At 62.3% G+C, this 13,662-nt stretch overlaps 4 protein-coding genes across 8 annotated transcripts; 2 read left to right on the top strand and 2 right to left on the bottom strand.

Moving 5' to 3' along the window:
- Window positions 1-14: 14 nt before the first annotated feature.
- trmt13 (tRNA methyltransferase 13) lies at window positions 15-3,688 on the top strand. Of its 3 annotated transcripts, XM_086115912.1 has the most exons (12): window positions 420-514; window positions 1,018-1,064; window positions 1,298-1,377; window positions 1,612-1,678; window positions 1,750-1,812; window positions 1,885-1,954; window positions 2,021-2,127; window positions 2,193-2,366; window positions 2,444-2,516; window positions 2,593-2,664; window positions 2,768-3,026; window positions 3,099-3,688. In XM_086115912.1, exons 3-12 carry the CDS (start codon window positions 1,310-1,312, stop codon window positions 3,283-3,285), a joined length of 1,140 nt encoding a protein of 379 aa, XP_085972038.1. In that variant the 5' UTR covers window positions 420-514; window positions 1,018-1,064; window positions 1,298-1,309; the 3' UTR covers window positions 3,286-3,688. The 3 variants fall into 3 exon arrangements, with proteins under 3 accessions (XP_085972039.1, XP_085972037.1, XP_085972038.1); XM_086115911.1 differs by lacking the exon at window positions 1,298-1,377 and having other exon boundaries at window positions 371-514; XM_086115913.1 differs by lacking the exons at window positions 420-514; window positions 1,018-1,064; window positions 1,298-1,377 and adding an exon at window positions 15-162.
- lrrc39 (leucine rich repeat containing 39) lies at window positions 3,068-5,679 on the bottom strand. Its single transcript, XM_086115917.1, has 8 exons — window positions 5,536-5,679; window positions 5,062-5,207; window positions 4,862-4,973; window positions 4,494-4,650; window positions 4,275-4,411; window positions 4,014-4,159; window positions 3,791-3,943; window positions 3,068-3,456 (listed from the first exon to the last, which is right to left on the bottom strand). The coding sequence occupies exons 2-8, from the start codon at window positions 5,172-5,174 to the stop codon at window positions 3,303-3,305; spliced, it is 972 nt and encodes a 323-aa protein (XP_085972043.1). The 5' UTR covers window positions 5,175-5,207; window positions 5,536-5,679; the 3' UTR covers window positions 3,068-3,302.
- Window positions 5,680-5,748: 69 nt separating this feature from the next.
- dbt (dihydrolipoamide branched chain transacylase E2) lies at window positions 5,749-9,957 on the bottom strand. The gene is made up of 12 exons (XM_086115897.1): window positions 9,941-9,957; window positions 8,969-9,085; window positions 8,407-8,557; window positions 8,244-8,319; window positions 7,888-8,069; window positions 7,607-7,734; window positions 7,291-7,522; window positions 7,060-7,226; window positions 6,768-6,845; window positions 6,518-6,709; window positions 6,243-6,314; window positions 5,749-6,176 (listed from the first exon to the last, which is right to left on the bottom strand). Exons 2-12 carry the CDS (start codon window positions 9,011-9,013, stop codon window positions 6,009-6,011), a joined length of 1,491 nt encoding a protein of 496 aa, XP_085972023.1. The 5' UTR covers window positions 9,014-9,085; window positions 9,941-9,957; the 3' UTR covers window positions 5,749-6,008.
- Window positions 9,707-13,641, top strand: rtca (RNA 3'-terminal phosphate cyclase). 3 transcript variants are annotated; one of them, XR_015101404.1, is made up of 11 exons: window positions 9,707-9,873; window positions 10,031-10,131; window positions 11,128-11,271; window positions 11,344-11,467; window positions 11,546-11,604; window positions 11,960-12,101; window positions 12,174-12,295; window positions 12,715-12,773; window positions 12,868-12,962; window positions 13,102-13,328; window positions 13,470-13,522. XR_015101404.1 is itself a non-coding variant. In XM_086115915.1 (11 exons), exons 1-11 carry the CDS (start codon window positions 9,829-9,831, stop codon window positions 13,599-13,601), a joined length of 1,128 nt encoding a protein of 375 aa, XP_085972041.1. In that variant the 5' UTR covers window positions 9,707-9,828; the 3' UTR covers window positions 13,602-13,641. The 3 variants fall into 3 exon arrangements, 2 of the variants coding, with proteins under 2 accessions (XP_085972041.1, XP_085972042.1); XM_086115915.1 differs by having other exon boundaries at window positions 13,224-13,328; window positions 13,470-13,641; XM_086115916.1 differs by lacking the exon at window positions 11,128-11,271 and having other exon boundaries at window positions 13,224-13,328; window positions 13,470-13,641.
- Window positions 13,642-13,662: the final 21 nt, after the last annotated feature.

Below are 13,662 nucleotides of genomic sequence, written 5' to 3'. Positions count from 1 at the left end.
GAGTTGGCGTTCAGAACACGCCCCTCCCGTGGCGTCGGGGGCGGGGAGATGGCGAGCGAATCGGAAAGCCACCAATCGGCGAAGGCGGAAGAACAACCGCGACAAAAGATGACCAATGAGAAGAGAGTGGACAGTTCGGGCTTTTATGGAGATCTCCGTGAAGTCAGTGAAAACTTGTGATCGCAATCACGTTTGCTCAACCCAAAGTGCTGTTTAATGAGCGCGAAAATGCAAGCGGCGCGCGCTGAAAATCTTGAAGTCACCGTCGACGACTTTCTGGCCTCCTTCTTTCGTCAGACGAAGGGAGAAGCGGCGTTTCCTTTTTTGCGCCCCGCCCCCAAGTCTGCACGAGAACGCGGCGCACCGCAACTCGGCCAACATGGCGGCGCCCGCAACCGACCGAAACGGCAAATGTGCGTTCTTCGTGGAAAAAAAGAAACGTTTTTGTAAAATGGTCGCGGCCAAAGGACGCGAGTTTTGCGGGGAACACGCCAACATGGACACGAACGTCTCCGTGAGTAGGATGCCTTTTCGATTCGCTTGACGAAAACGTTCGCGATTCTTCATCGCTCGCGCACGAAGACGCTCCGGCGACGAGTCGGAAAGTTTGAGCGACGCGCGACGGGTAGCGGTGGAGCATCCGCTTTCGAGATCCCGCGTCGTAGCCCGCCCCGCGCCCAAAGGGAACCGAGCCGAGCTCCCCCGGCACCCTCGCGACGACCAACCCGCCGCGAGGGCTTAGGGCTCGCTCGCTGCAATCGAACGTCGAAACGAACGATTGCAAACTATTGAACCGAGGATGACGAAAAGGCGTCTTGGTTGTGAAGGCGCCTCGCTCGCCTCGCGGTGATGTGGATGTGAAATGCTTTCAACGGCGGATGGATCGGTCATTCCGGGAACGACTTGGAGGAAACGTGCAGCTCGTGCATTCCGATCGCCACGTCGGCAAAACAAACCGCGACGTTCTCCTCGTTTCCGTGATGACCATGATGACACGTCACGCGTTCCGTGTTTTAGGAAGAAGGCGGCGGCAGGAGGATCGTTTGTCCACTCGACCCCAAGCAGTGAGCAACGCCGACGCTTTCTCATTTGCACACGTGGACAACGCAAGGGCTTGTTCGACGCTTGGAATTGTGGCCATGCGGCAGGCGGACGTGTTGGAGGCCGGCGACAGTGACGCCGAGTGTGTGTGTGTGTGTGGCATGGGGGGCTGTCACAAACAAATCAGTTCTCCTGTGGATTATCCCATACACTTGCCGCTCAACGTTTTTCTTTTTCCCGGTAAAATGTTTGACAGTGATAAGCGCACATGGACAAAGAACACTTTGCTTTGTCGAGGTCGACGTGTCTCTCTATCGCTCCTTGCTCAAAGAAATTGTAAGTTATGACAGCCAATCGGCAAGAATACGTCGCGCCTGTGAAAGCAAACGCGTTTCTTTTGGAAGATCATCCAAATGTCACTTGTTGAGGTCCAAATAATGTGGAGATGCGCGGCGCGTGCTTTTCCAATGTCGCAGGCCCTAGTTGACAAACGACGTCATCTCCGCCCGCCCCCGAGTCAACAAACGCTCCATTTGATGTGTGTGTGTGTGTGTGTGTGTGTCTTGTCAGCACGGTCAACCGAGACAAATTGGACGCGCACTTGAAGAAGTGCAACTCTCGCGCCAAGGCAAAGCCGGTGAGTGAGGGCCCCGATTTTCGTGGGAGCGTTGCGTGGAAAAGCCGTCCGTCGCTCCGTGTGCTCCTCAGGTGTATTATGCGGAGGACGTCAACGCCGGCTCGCCCGCCCCAAGCGAGCCCTCGCTCCAACAGGTGACGCCCGCTTTGCTTTCATGCACGATGAGCGGCGCCACGCCACGCCTCGCTAACCCGCCGCGTCGGCAGGTGACTTTGTGCGAGCGGAGCGCCGCCCAGTTACGACGGCTGCTGGACAAACTGGACTCGGCTTCAAAAGGTGACTCGGCCGGCGCGGCGAGGGCTCCGCGCGTCCCGTCGGTGACCCCCCCCGTGTCGGCCGCAGGGCTGCCGCGTGAGCCGGAGGAGCGCGTCCTGTCGCACGGCGTTTTCCGGGAGGAGGCCGACGACCCCGAGAACGGCGAGTCGGCCCGCAAGCACCTGAAGCAGCAGGTAGGCGCCGGCCGAGGCCCGCGGCCCGAAACCCGAAGCCGTCCGAGCGGCCGTTTCCCCCGCAGGCTTCCATCCTGGGCCACCTGGAGGCGCTGGGGCTGCTGCGACGCGGCCGCTGCTTCGTGGAGTTCGGGGCGGGGCGGGGCCAACTCTCGCGCTGGATCCGCCGGGCCCTGGAGGGCGAGCCGCCCGAGCGCCTGCAGATGCTGCTGGTGGAGCGGAGCAGCACCCGATTCAAGGCGGGCAGGCGACCCCCGCGCCGCGGCTTTGTCGCCCGCCGCCCGCACCTTTCAAAGCTGTCCTGTGCTGTGCGCAGGCGGACGGCAAGCATCGGGGGGGCGACGTGGAGTTTGCCAGGCTGCACGTCGACATTCAGCACCTGGATTTGAGTAAGACGCCGGCCGCGGCGCCGGGCGACGCTTGCCGCCCGGCGCCGCGGCCACGGCCCTCTTTGTGCGTTTGCAGCTAAAGTGCCGCTGCTGCAACGGCGGCTGCCGCTGGTCGCGGTCGGCAAGCATTTATGCGGCGCCGCCACGGGTGAGACGCCGCGTCGCGCCGGCCACCCGAGCGGTGCGGGGAAAGGCCCCCCCGCCGCTGGCAGAGAGCCAAGGTGACTTTTTTCTGAAATCTCCCTTTTCAGATCTGGCTCTTCGCTGCCTCTTCCCAAGACGGGAAGCGGGCCGCCCCCCCAAGCGCTTGAAAGCCGAGGCGGGCCATCCGGTCGGCGTGGCGGGCCTGGCGCTGGCGCTGTGCTGTCACCACCGCTGCGAGTGGCGCCACTACGTGGGCCGGCGCTTCTTCTCGGATTTGGGCCTGGGGCCCGCCGAGTTCTCGGCCTTCTGCCGCATGTCCAGCTGGGCCACCTGCGGCCTCGGCGCGGCGGACGGCGAGGAGGCCGGGTAAGCCCTCGCGGGCCAAGACGAGTCGGCGGCCCCCCGCGTTTGCTCACGTGCCTTTATTTGCCCCAAAAGCCACGGCGGGCTCCCGTCGCCGTCGGAGCGCGAGCGGATCGGCCGGCGCTGCAAGCTGCTGCTGGACGCCGGCAGGGTGGAGTTCCTGCGCGCCAGGGGCTTCGGCGCGCGGCTGACGCGTTACGTCGGCGCCGGGGTGACCCCGGAGAACGTCCTGTTGACGGCCACGCCCCGCCCGCCCTCGTAAGCGGGGGCGGCCCGCCTTCACATGGCGCCCGACGCTCTCTGGCGGGCCTCCCGGATGTACGTCAGCATGAAGTCTCGTCCGAACATCTCTCGGTCGTCGTCGTCGTCGTCGTCGTCGGGGTCGCTCGCGGTGATCTCCAGCGTCAGCGGGTTGTCCCGGAAGTTGACGAACCTTCGCACAAGAAGAGTCGAGGCGTCCCGTCGGTGCGCGAGAAGGGGCCGGCAAAAGGACGCGAGCCGCGGCCCACCAAAGGTTTTTCCAATGACTCCGGGAATCGCTCCGCCTTTTATTTCCATTTCCATCCCCTCATTGAAAAGCTTCAAAAACACTTTCAATTGGCGGTTGCCATTCACGATTTCACCCCAAAAAGTCCAACTGCCCCCCATTAAAGTGTGCAAATGTCTGCTTGAATTGTTTTGTCCTCGGGTCACAGCGCCCCCCCCCCCCCCCCCCCCCCCAAGCGCCCGTTGGCGGGATGCGGAAACGGAAGGGGCGCGGCCATTACCTGAGGTTGGCCATGCCCTCCATGACCGGGGGGATGTCGCTCAGCCGGTTGCCGCTCAGGACCAGCGTGTCCAGGCGGGACATCCTGCCGACGCTCTCCGGAAGGCTCTCCAGCCGGTTCCTCTGCAGCCAGAGCGCGCGCAGCTTCTCCATCCTGAAAGCGGGCGGCCACGCTGGGGACGGGCGGCTCGCCGGCCGGGACGCCGCCGTCGCGCGGAACCTACCTGTGGATGTCTCGGGGCAGGCGGCGCAGGCGGTTGCCCGCCATGTCCAGCCACTCCAGCGCCGGCATGCGCAGCAGGCAAGGCGGCACGCCGTCGAAGGCGTTCATGGACAAGTCCAGGCGATCCAGACGCCGCAGCCGGCTCAGCTGGAGCGGGAGGGAAGGAGCCGGCGACGGGCGGGGCTTTCACTCATTCGACCGCACGCACGCTCGGTTCGAATCGGAAAAGCCCGGGCTCCCGACAAAGGAGGACTTTATTTACCTCGTCCGGGAGGCGGTCCAGGTCGCGGTTGACGGCGAGCTCCAGCCTCTCCAGACTCCGGCAGTCTCCGAGCTCCTCCGGAACCGAGCGGATTCTGTTGTAGCTGAGCAAAAGCTCTCGGAGTTGCGTCAGGCCTCCTGCGGCGACATTGCCAACGCGTATCGCGCTCACTGGAAAAGCTCGTTTTCCGATCGACGTGTTCACTTTTGACGGTCGAACCGATTTCTTTGGGGATCTCGGTCACGGCGTTGCGCGACAAGTCCAGCACCAGGAGATTGCCGAAGGAGCCGATGAAGTCGGGGATCTTTTGCAGTCCGGTCCGGTGGATGTGCCACTCGTGGACCTGACTCAGCCGCAGCAGGCAGCCCGGCAGCGCCTGGACGGCCGGGTCGCAAAGTCCGAGTCAAAGGTTCGAGGGGGGGGGGGGATATTTGCGCACGGGCCAAAACACAACTTTTCATCTGCTTTGCATGCAAAAAGTCCAACCTCTGCGGGGTGCCACAGAGAAAAAGGCACCCGACAGCCCTACCCGAGGACAGCGACTAAGTAGTCGTACTCGGTGTTGATGCGACGGCGACCGGCTTCACCTTCCACTCCTCGCGCTCCAGGCACAGAAGCAGCCGGCCGTCTCGGCTCTTGACTTTTTCTCGCAGGCGAGTCAGCGCGTGGCGCTCTTCCCAGACGCCCGCCGCAGCCGGCCTGCGGCGCGCGCGGTCAAAAAGGCCTCGTGCGACGTGGCTTCCTGGTAGAAAAGTGACCGATCGCCACCTAAAGGGCAGCGTCTCACCTGCCGTGCGCCTTCCTTCTCTGTTTCCCCCGCTGGTCCTGGATTTTCTGGATCTTGGCTTCCCACAAGATTTTCATGGAGCCGACCGAGCCGTTGGCCAAAGCGAGCGCCATACGTCGCGGCGCGTCACGTCACCGCCCGGGAGCCTGCCCGCAGCCATCACAAGTTGCGTCGCGGCGGGGCCGTGCGGTACCGAGCTTCGGCCGAGCGGCCTTCGGCGTTATACGTCGCAATGTAGTGGTTGGCGTTAGCTTAGCGTGGCAACGTGTGCTGATCTATATCGGTACGTGCGACTTAGCGTTAGCTTAGCGTGGCACAACGCATCGGTACGTAGACGTGAGCACGAACTAGCGCGTGTGGTTCGAGATGTTAGTCCGGCGCGGCCCTCTGGGCCAAGAGGTCGTAGTCGTGTCGAGCGCGTCGCGTTTCCAAAAGGCGGCGGTAGTAAATGTTCTCGTTTGCCATGTTGCTCACCTCGTTTGCGCTCTTGAAGCTGGACCGTAAGCGAGGTTAAATTTAGCTGCAAGCAAGGTCACTTGACCTCTCCCACCCCCAAAGTAAAAAAAAACAACAACCTCACAGCTGTGGCGGTGTTCCAGCAGATGGCGCTACGGCTCACACATAAACATGACCGGTGCTTGTATTTTTTTTTTTTTTTTTTTTTAATGCACATCAACTTGGATGCAAAGTCCAGGCGAAGATGATTTGTAACTATTTGTTTGTTCCTATTTGAACATAAGAACTCCAGCTTGTCCCGAGACGAGCTAAGGCAGTAACACAGCGTAATGAGAAACGCGCCACGCGATCCATCAACGGCCTCCCGTCAATCGCCCGGGAGCGGACGCGGCCGCATCCTCTCCGTTCGGGCGCCGCCTGGTTCGTGTCTGTCGGGGAGGCGGAGTCTCTTCCGGGTCACGACGACGGTGGCGGTCAGGGGGGGGGGGGCTTCACTTGAGGTGCAGCAACATGCCGGCGGGATTCTGCAGGAAGTCTCGCCACATGTTGGAGAAGCGACACATGGTGGCGCCGTCGATGACGCGGTGGTCGGCCGACCAGCTGACGTTCATGACGTGAGCGCGGATCACGTGACCGGACGCGTCGAAGCGCGGCAGCACCTGAGCGCAAGGAAGCGGCTCAGTACGGCCGCCGAGCCTACGGGAAGCCGACGTCGAGGCGCCCACCTGGATTTTCCCCAGCGCCCCGATGGCGACCTCCGGAGGAAGGATGACCGGCTTGGCGTACGTCCCTCCGATCTGCGGGAAACACGCGCGAGCTTGACGAGCTACGCCCGGAAAACCCAAATGATGACTTCAAGACTGCCCCCCCCCCGCCCCGCCCCCGTCGCTCTCCTTTGTCCCGACGCCAAACGAGCCGTGAAAAGGTTTCTTTGCCACCCTTAGAAGGCAACTAAACCCGAGCCGCCGCCGCCGCTCAACGTTGAGATGGGCCGACTCACCGATCCGATGTTGGACAGGCTGAAGGTTCCTCCGCTCAGGTCGGCCGTTCCCAGCTGGCCCGCGGCGCCGAGCTCCTGAAGCCGGTTGAGTTCCCGCGCCACTTCCAAAATGCTGAGCAGCTGCACGTTCTTGACGGTGGGAACCAGCAGACCGAGTGCCGTGTCCATGGCGACGCCGATGTTGTGAGAGCCCTGCCGACGCAGCGCACGCTGACGAGCTTGCCACGCGGCCCGGCGCCGGGCGCCTCACCTTGTACGTGATGTTCTGACAGGACTGGTCCAATGAGGCGTTGAGGATGGGAAAGCGGGCGAGGCAGAGGGAGGCGGCCTGAGCCAATGAGAGCGCGGCGTTAGCGGGCCCTTTCAAACGAAGCCGAGTCGACGCCGACTCCTTTGGACCGTTTGTCCAAAGGCGCCCGCGGGCGACATCGCAATTCAGTTCATCGACACCATCGTCCGTCAGGGGCCCCGGCGCCCGGGAACTCTCGACTCGGGGCAAAGCGAAGCAACGTCAAGCGCCGGTCGGACGAAACGGAGCCAACCTTAATGAAGAAGGGCATGTAGCTGAGGTTGACCCCGTGACCTCGGGCGTCGGCCTTCAGCTCGGCCCGCAGCGCCACCAGCCGGCTGACGTCCACTTGCTCGCACAATCCCAAGTGCGGGATGGCGAGCGCCGCCGTCATGCTCTTCGCCATGGCCTTGCGGAAGCCTGCGAGGCCAAACGTGCTCAGCCGGGTCGCGCCGACGGCGGGCCGCCGGGGACGAACTCTGACCTTTGAGCGGCTCCGTCGCATCTTTGTCGGCGAGGACCCGGCGAGGCCCGTCCGGCGGCGGCTTGAGCTCCGTCGGGGGTGCGGCGACGGGCGCGTCCGGGGGCGGAGTCCGCGTCTCCCGGAAGGGACTCGGAGGCAAGATGGCTCCCGTCTGCCTGGCCAGGAAGTCGAGGATGTCTTCCTTCAGGATGCGTCCGTCCTTTCCCGAGCCCACCACCTCGCTCAGCTTGATCTGACGCCAAAGCGCAAGCCGCGTTCAAGCGACGCGACGACGCGGGAAAGGAGCTCGCGAGCGAGATTTTGCGAAGGCGCTGACGTTGTTCTCCATGGCGAGCCGTCGGACGGCGGGCGTGGCCTGCGTCTTCAGGCCTTTGATTTCCTGGTGGGTGTGTTCTTCTCGGGCCATGGCCGGCGTCTCCACCACGTCTTCTTCCTGGATCACGTCTGCGCGGGCGCAACGAGCGTGTCAGGCGGGGTGGGGTGTCCGACAAACGCGGCGCGCCGTTCGACCGCCGCGCCGTGTTTGTCGTCGTTGATGACGAGTCGCCGCGCTTGCGCAGCGGCAGAGCCGGCGCGTCGGGTCCCATTCGCACGCACCCGAAGTGGACTCGGTCTCGATGTCCACCAAAGGTTTCCCCACCGAGGCGACGTCGTCGGCGTCGTAGTAAAGTTTGGTGATGACGCCATCGTAGCGGCTGGTGATGGTGACGGACGCCTTGTCGCTTTGGACCTCGCAGATGCTGTCAAACTGAGAGACTTTGTCCCCCTCCTTCACATACCTGCGCGCGCACACAAAGGCGGCTTACGGGCCGGACGGCCGCCCCGCACGCTCGACGGGACTTTCGGAATCCTTTGCTCGTTGCCCGCTCCCGAATGCCCACAAAGGGATCTTCTATCGATCGGAAAATTGCACAAGAGCGATGAGGGGCCGAGCGAGGACGGCTCGTCCTTACCACTCCTTCACCGTCACCTCCATGATTCCCTCGCCGATGTCCGACAGTTTGAACTGGACGACGGCCCCGCGATGCGCTGCGCCGCGACACAAACGCCATCAGTGACATCGCCGCCGGCGGCGGCATCATCATCATCATCTGCGACATCCCAAAGGTGTCCAACCTGCAGACGCGTGCAGACCGCGGCCCAACATCTGGAGGCTTCTGCTGCGCACCTGCAACGTCCCGTCCAAGGCGGGGGTGGGAAGTAAGCCGAAGCTCAGGCCGCGGGCTTCCTGGACTCGTAAGCATCGCCGGCGGTACTGCTGAATCAGCTGACGGGAAAAACAAGGCGCGCGCGCGTTAACTCCTTGAAAAAGCATCTGCCGTCCACTTTTGAAATGAGTCCGGAGCAAAGGCGAGACGCGCCGAGTCACGGCTAGGAACCCGCGGTATCCTGCCAAGCCCACCGCACCCGATTCCTTCGTTCATGATCCTTGTCATACCGGTTGTCATACTATCGCTGACGCAAAGGCACTTTGAGTATTTATCGCCTCGTTCACCTTCCCGCGAGGCTAGGCTAGGCTAGGCTAGCGACCGTATGCTTTGAGCCTGCAAGCATTAGCGTCGATCCGGCAAATCGCGTCGAGTGCGCCGTGACGTCACGGCGCCAAAGCTTCGCGCGCTCCTCGGAGAAACCGTTCGACATCTGAAGGCGTTTCTGTCGTCATCGTTGTTGTTCTCACCAATCTTCTGAAGAGCGCGGAAGAACCTCTTGCAATCGCCGCCATCTTGCTTGGCCGACGTCACAGACGCACTCCCCGCAAGCGGCCAATCGGCTTCTGGTGACGTCACACCAGCGCCTGCCAGTCCGTGCAAAGTAGCTATACAATGACGTGTACAGTAATTTAAAAAAAACAACAATTCACCCGACTTTCTGACTTTTCAACTCTTAATTTGCACGCCGATCGTTCAGTTTGAGAGTAACAAATCACAGGAAAAGAATACGGTGGTGCTTTGTCATTACCCAACTCGGCTCGATGGAGCAGTTAAAACCACCGCAGCATGTTTGACCTGATGGATTGAACTTGGGGCTTTCCCCATGTCTTGAATTGCCCACGCTGTAAATCAAGTCGAGTGCAACTTTCTTGTCTAATGCACCGTCTGTACATCATCCAGCACGGATGTAATTTCTTCCCTCTCAACCAGACAACAAGAGGAGCCGCCATCAAAAGAACAGTTAACATCAAATGACAAACGACTACAACACAACACATAAATGTGGCCTTCTTTAACGAGATAGATGGAAAACACGTGACACGTGTACAATATCCAAAGGCGGGTTTTGTAGAGGGACGGGGGTGTCTTGAAAATGGAGCGCCGCGTGTTCGCTCACTCCTTGTCCTGAACTCGTTTTTGTTTTTTTTTAACATTGGTGGTGGTGTCGTCCTCCTCCCTGCCAGTTGGCGGCGGTAACGAGCCATAAGCTTTGCCCGCCGCCGAGAAATGTCAACGAAGAAGCGACGGCAGCAGCTGCGACCGAGAAAGCTCAGATTCCGCGAACGCTCCGGGAAAGTTGAGACGACGGAAAGCGAGCGGAACGAAGATGGAGTCGCCGGCGGTGGAGCTTGACGGCAGTTTCATGGAGGGCGTGAGTCGCGACGCGACACGAGGCGACCGCGAGCAAGTTAGCGGCCGGCTGTCGGCTCGTGACTTACCGGCGGCCCCCTGTCCTGTGCCGTCTCGTCTGCTTGCTCGTGTTTCTCTCCCCGTTCGCCTCGCTCCCTTTTGCCCCCGCTTCCTCGCAGGGCGGCCAAATCCTGAGAGTGGCGGCGGCGCTGGGCTGCATCGGCGGATCGTCCGTCACGATCTCCAAAATCCGAGCGGGCAGGAGCACCCCGGGACTCAGGTTGGAAAATGGCAACATCGCTCAGTAACGGGCGCAAAAACGAACAACTCGGCCGTCGGGCGCTTCGAGTCTTGTCAGAATCGGAGTCGTCTTGACTGGCCCAAAAGGTGGCAACGCGCGAGCAATTTGTTCCGGCCAGTCGGATCCACCGCAGCCGAGAGGCCGTCCGAGCACAAGCGATCGACGCGGGCAATCAATCACGACGCATCGGTGTCAACTGATGCCGGCTTCCTAGGGACCCTTTGAAAGGCGCCTACGCGCGCCCTATTGTCGAAAATATTTGCGGTTGCACTCGGTATATTCTTTGTGCGTTGTGAAGTCTGAGCAGCAACTAAAAGAGGGTCGCTTGGCACGGCAGGGCGGGATGCCCGATTCCACGCGAACTTTACAAAACCCCAACGGAGCTTGAAATTGGTATGCGCACAAATCCTCCCGTCGCGTCGAGCTCCGTCTTGACGCAAACCGACGTGGGCCTTCCGCTGTGTTCCTGGCGCACATCGAGGATGCCACCGTTGAACTAAAAGCGATCGCTTCTCATGTCGACAGCCAAAATTCAACTCCTCCCATCTGACAGACGCGCAAAGTTGACCCCGCCGCGGTTCGTCTTTGGCCACGGGTGCTTCGACCCAACCGGCGGGTGCAGAAGCTCTTAAGGTGCTCCAAGCCAAACCGGGGCAGGGTTTGGCCTTTCTGGACACCTGTCAGGTTGGGTTTGCGTTTTGGCCGACAAGATGGCTGCTTTCCACTCATCCGTCCAGTCCATCGCTGCATTTGTTGGTGTGTGTGTGTGTGTGTGTGGGGGGGGGGGGGGGTTCAGACGGGCATCCGGGGGGCACCGGTGTCCCTAATGAAGTGACCATAGAGCCTTGAAACGGCGCAACAAGTCACGCGCGTGACTTGTTGCGACCGTGCGCTCGCGTCATGTCCGTTTGGAAGTCGCCCGCGTGTTTGGTGCGCGCGCGCCTCGTACATGGTGTGGCGTGTTGCTGCGCGCAGGCCCCAGCACCTGAGCGGCCTTCGGCTGGTTTCCGATATGTGCGCCGGCGTCCTGCGGGGCGGCGCCATCGGCTCCACGGACGTCAGCCTGACCCCGGGAAAGATCCGAGCTGGAAATTACACGGCGGACACGCGCACGGCAGGGTGATGGGCGACACCCGCAACATGCCGACGCGCGTCGCCGCGTACTCATGACCGTGCGTGTGCGCGCGCCAGGAGCGTGTGTCTTTTGCTGCAGGTGGCGCTCCCGTGCGCTCTCTATGGCGACGCCCCCTCCAACTTGCGCCTCAGAGGAGGAACCGATGCGGACATGGCGCCGCAAATCGATTATACGCTCCAGGTGGGCGTCGTCGTCGTCGGCGCGGCGGCGCCACGGACGCGGACTTGAACGCCCGAGACGGTCTCGTTTCATCTCCAGGTCTTCAAGCCCGTCGCGGAGATGTTCGGAGTCCACTTTGACTGCGACATCCAAAGGAGGTGATTGAGAAGCCGTTGGTCGCCGCGCTCTCCGTCGCGGCACTTTTGTCAGAGGTCTCCCGTTTTCCCGCGTTTGAGAATGCCCGCGCGAAGCGGGCTGCAAACGAGCGGTACTTGCCGCACGCTCGCCGCCTCTTTGTCTCCACTCTGCCGAGTGTTCGCCGACGGGCGAGCCGTCATCTTTCCGCCGTTGTCGTCGCCCGTCGTGAACGTGAGTCAAGCGGGCGCCGACTTGAAAAAGGAATTTGGAAAAGTTGGTCTCGCCGCCACAAACGTTCAGATGGCACGAGACCTTTTGCCCGGCAAAGTCCGCGCCGCGTTTGCAGCGTTGACGTTGTGCGCGCGCGTGTTCCAGAGGCTTTTACCCGAAGGGCGGCGGGGAGGTGACCGCAACGGTGCCCGCGGTCAAAGAGTTGCGGCCGGTCACCTTGTTGGAGAGAGGAGCCATCGCCAAGATTCACGGCCGGGCGTACGTCGCCGGCGCCCTGCCCTTCGAGGTAAAGCCGCTCGTGCCGCTCGCGCCTACGCGGCGGCGTGACGGGGCCTCTGTCGTCCATTTTGTCATCCAGCTGGCCAAGGACATGGCGGCGGCCGCCGCGCGGGCCATCCGGCGAGAAGTCCGGGGGCTCGACGTCAACATTCGAGCGGTGCAGGAGGAGGAGAAGGCCTGCGGAAACGCAAGCGGAATCACGTGAGCGGCCGTCGCTCTCGCTTTTGCGCTGTGAAATGGCGACGCGCCGTCCGATCCGGCCGCCGTGAAGCGCCAGCCCGTCCGAGCTTTTGAGGCGGCGCCTTTGCCTTTTTCGTGCCGAGCACGCTCAGAATTTCTCCCCAAATAAACGGAAGGCCTTCATTCCCGTTTGCGCGAGGGCGGTGGCCAAAGTCGCGTTTGGGCCGGCGCCCGGTCGGCCGGCGCGGAAAGCGGCAAACCTGCCCAAAACTTGACCGCCACCTTTTATCACCTCTCGCAAACAATCGGCAAAGCGCGCCCACGTCCAACCGGCCGTCACGTCCGTCACGTCCGTTGGTCGGGGTCGGCGCGGGTCGGGGAAGCGCACGCGCGCTCTCTGAAGGAAGAGGCGTGGAAACATTTGACGCCATTGTTTTCAGAATCGTGGCGGAGTCGTCCACCGGATGTTTGTTTGCCGGCTCCGCTTTGGGCAAGAAAGGTGACGAGCGCCGCCGCCGCCGCCCCGCCGGGAGAAGGCGCTCGGCGTTCCCCAGGCGTCTTCCTGACCGCGCCGGCGCGTGTGCGTCTTTCAGGCGCGTACGGCGACGCAACGGGCGCGGAGGCTGCGGAGATGCTGCTGCGAAACCTTCGCCACGGCGGCTGCGTGGACGAATTCCTGCAGGACCAGGTGAGCGGGCGGCCGGCGCCGCGCTCGCTAAGCCCGGGGTCGAGACGACGCCGCCGCGCGCGCGCCGTCTTCCGCACGCGATGCGGGCGGCCGAGCTGGTTTCCGTAACGGGGAGAAATCTGATCGCCTCGTCCGGCAGGTGACGCGGAGAGGCTTTGGAAAGGGCCGCGCGTCCGGCTAACCCGGCGAGGGAGGGCGAAACGAGAACTCGCGCGGCGCCGGCGCCCGTTGACACGCGTGTGCGCTGCGCCTCTCCTTCAGCTCATCGTCTTCATGGCGCTGGCCAAGGGGACGTCTCGGATCCGGACGGGCGCGGTCACCCGCCACACGCAAACCGCCATCCACGTGGCCCAGCGGATGACTCGGGTGAGAGCGGCCGACCCGCGGGCCCTTTTTCCATTGAGACTTTTAGCCGCCGCCGTCCGTCGAAAGCGGCTCGCCAGGAAATTCCGCTTGAAATTGTTCTCTCTTGTTGTCGGGGCGACTCCGTCCGTCTCGTTTTTGCAGGCAAAGTTCACCGTCAGCAAATGTGCGGACGCGCCCGACGTCACGCACGTCATCGAATGCCTCGGCTGCGGCGTCCCCAACCCGAACCTCGTCCCCGGGACCCCTTCGTGCGCCGCCCGTACAAATATGTAGAGTTCGCCGAATGAGTCCTCAATAAATGAATCGAGCGTCACGCCGTCTTGATTGTTGTTTG

The sequence above is a fragment of the Hippocampus guttulatus genome, chromosome 7 (assembly GCF_054856545.1).
Source record: "Hippocampus guttulatus isolate MCC_2025c chromosome 7, RoL_Hgut_1.0, whole genome shotgun sequence".
Taxonomy (NCBI): domain Eukaryota; kingdom Metazoa; phylum Chordata; class Actinopteri; order Syngnathiformes; family Syngnathidae; genus Hippocampus; species Hippocampus guttulatus.
Note: the sequence above shows the minus strand (reverse complement) of the source record. Positions and strands in the feature narration are given on the sequence as shown.

Bases quoted from the DNA above. Each gene is read 5' to 3' on its own strand.
- dbt (XM_086115897.1), bottom strand. From the start codon at position 9,013: ATGGCGGCGATTGCAAGAGGTTCTTCCGCGCTCTTCAGAAGATTG. The intron at 7,227-7,290 runs GTCAGAGTTCGT...TTGGCCTCGCAG, and splicing joins TGCGACGGAGCCGCTCAAAG to GCTTCCGCAAGGCCATGGCG. The intron at 6,315-6,517 runs GTGAGTCGGCCC...TGTTTCCCGCAG, and splicing joins GCCTGTCCAACATCGGATCG to ATCGGAGGGACGTACGCCAA.
- trmt13 (XM_086115911.1), top strand. From the start codon at position 380: ATGGCGGCGCCCGCAACCGACCGAAACGGCAAATGTGCGTTCTTCGTG. The intron at 1,955-2,020 runs GTGACTCGGCCG...TGTCGGCCGCAG, and splicing joins ACTGGACTCGGCTTCAAAAG to GGCTGCCGCGTGAGCCGGAG. The intron at 2,517-2,592 runs GTAAGACGCCGG...GTGCGTTTGCAG, and splicing joins CATTCAGCACCTGGATTTGA to CTAAAGTGCCGCTGCTGCAA.
- lrrc39 (XM_086115917.1), bottom strand. From the start codon at position 5,174: ATGGCGCTCGCTTTGGCCAACGGCTCGGTCGGCTCCATGAAAATCTTG. The intron at 4,412-4,493 runs GTTCGACCGTCA...ATGTCGCCGCAG, and splicing joins CGAGATCCCCAAAGAAATCG to GAGGCCTGACGCAACTCCGA. The intron at 4,160-4,274 runs GTAAATAAAGTC...CTCCCGCTCCAG, and splicing joins TGGACCGCCTCCCGGACGAG to CTGAGCCGGCTGCGGCGTCT.
- rtca (XM_086115915.1), top strand. From the start codon at position 9,829: ATGGAGTCGCCGGCGGTGGAGCTTGACGGCAGTTTCATGGAGGGC. The intron at 11,605-11,959 runs GTGATTGAGAAG...CGCGTGTTCCAG, and splicing joins GACTGCGACATCCAAAGGAG to AGGCTTTTACCCGAAGGGCG. The intron at 12,102-12,173 runs GTAAAGCCGCTC...TTTGTCATCCAG, and splicing joins CCGGCGCCCTGCCCTTCGAG to CTGGCCAAGGACATGGCGGC.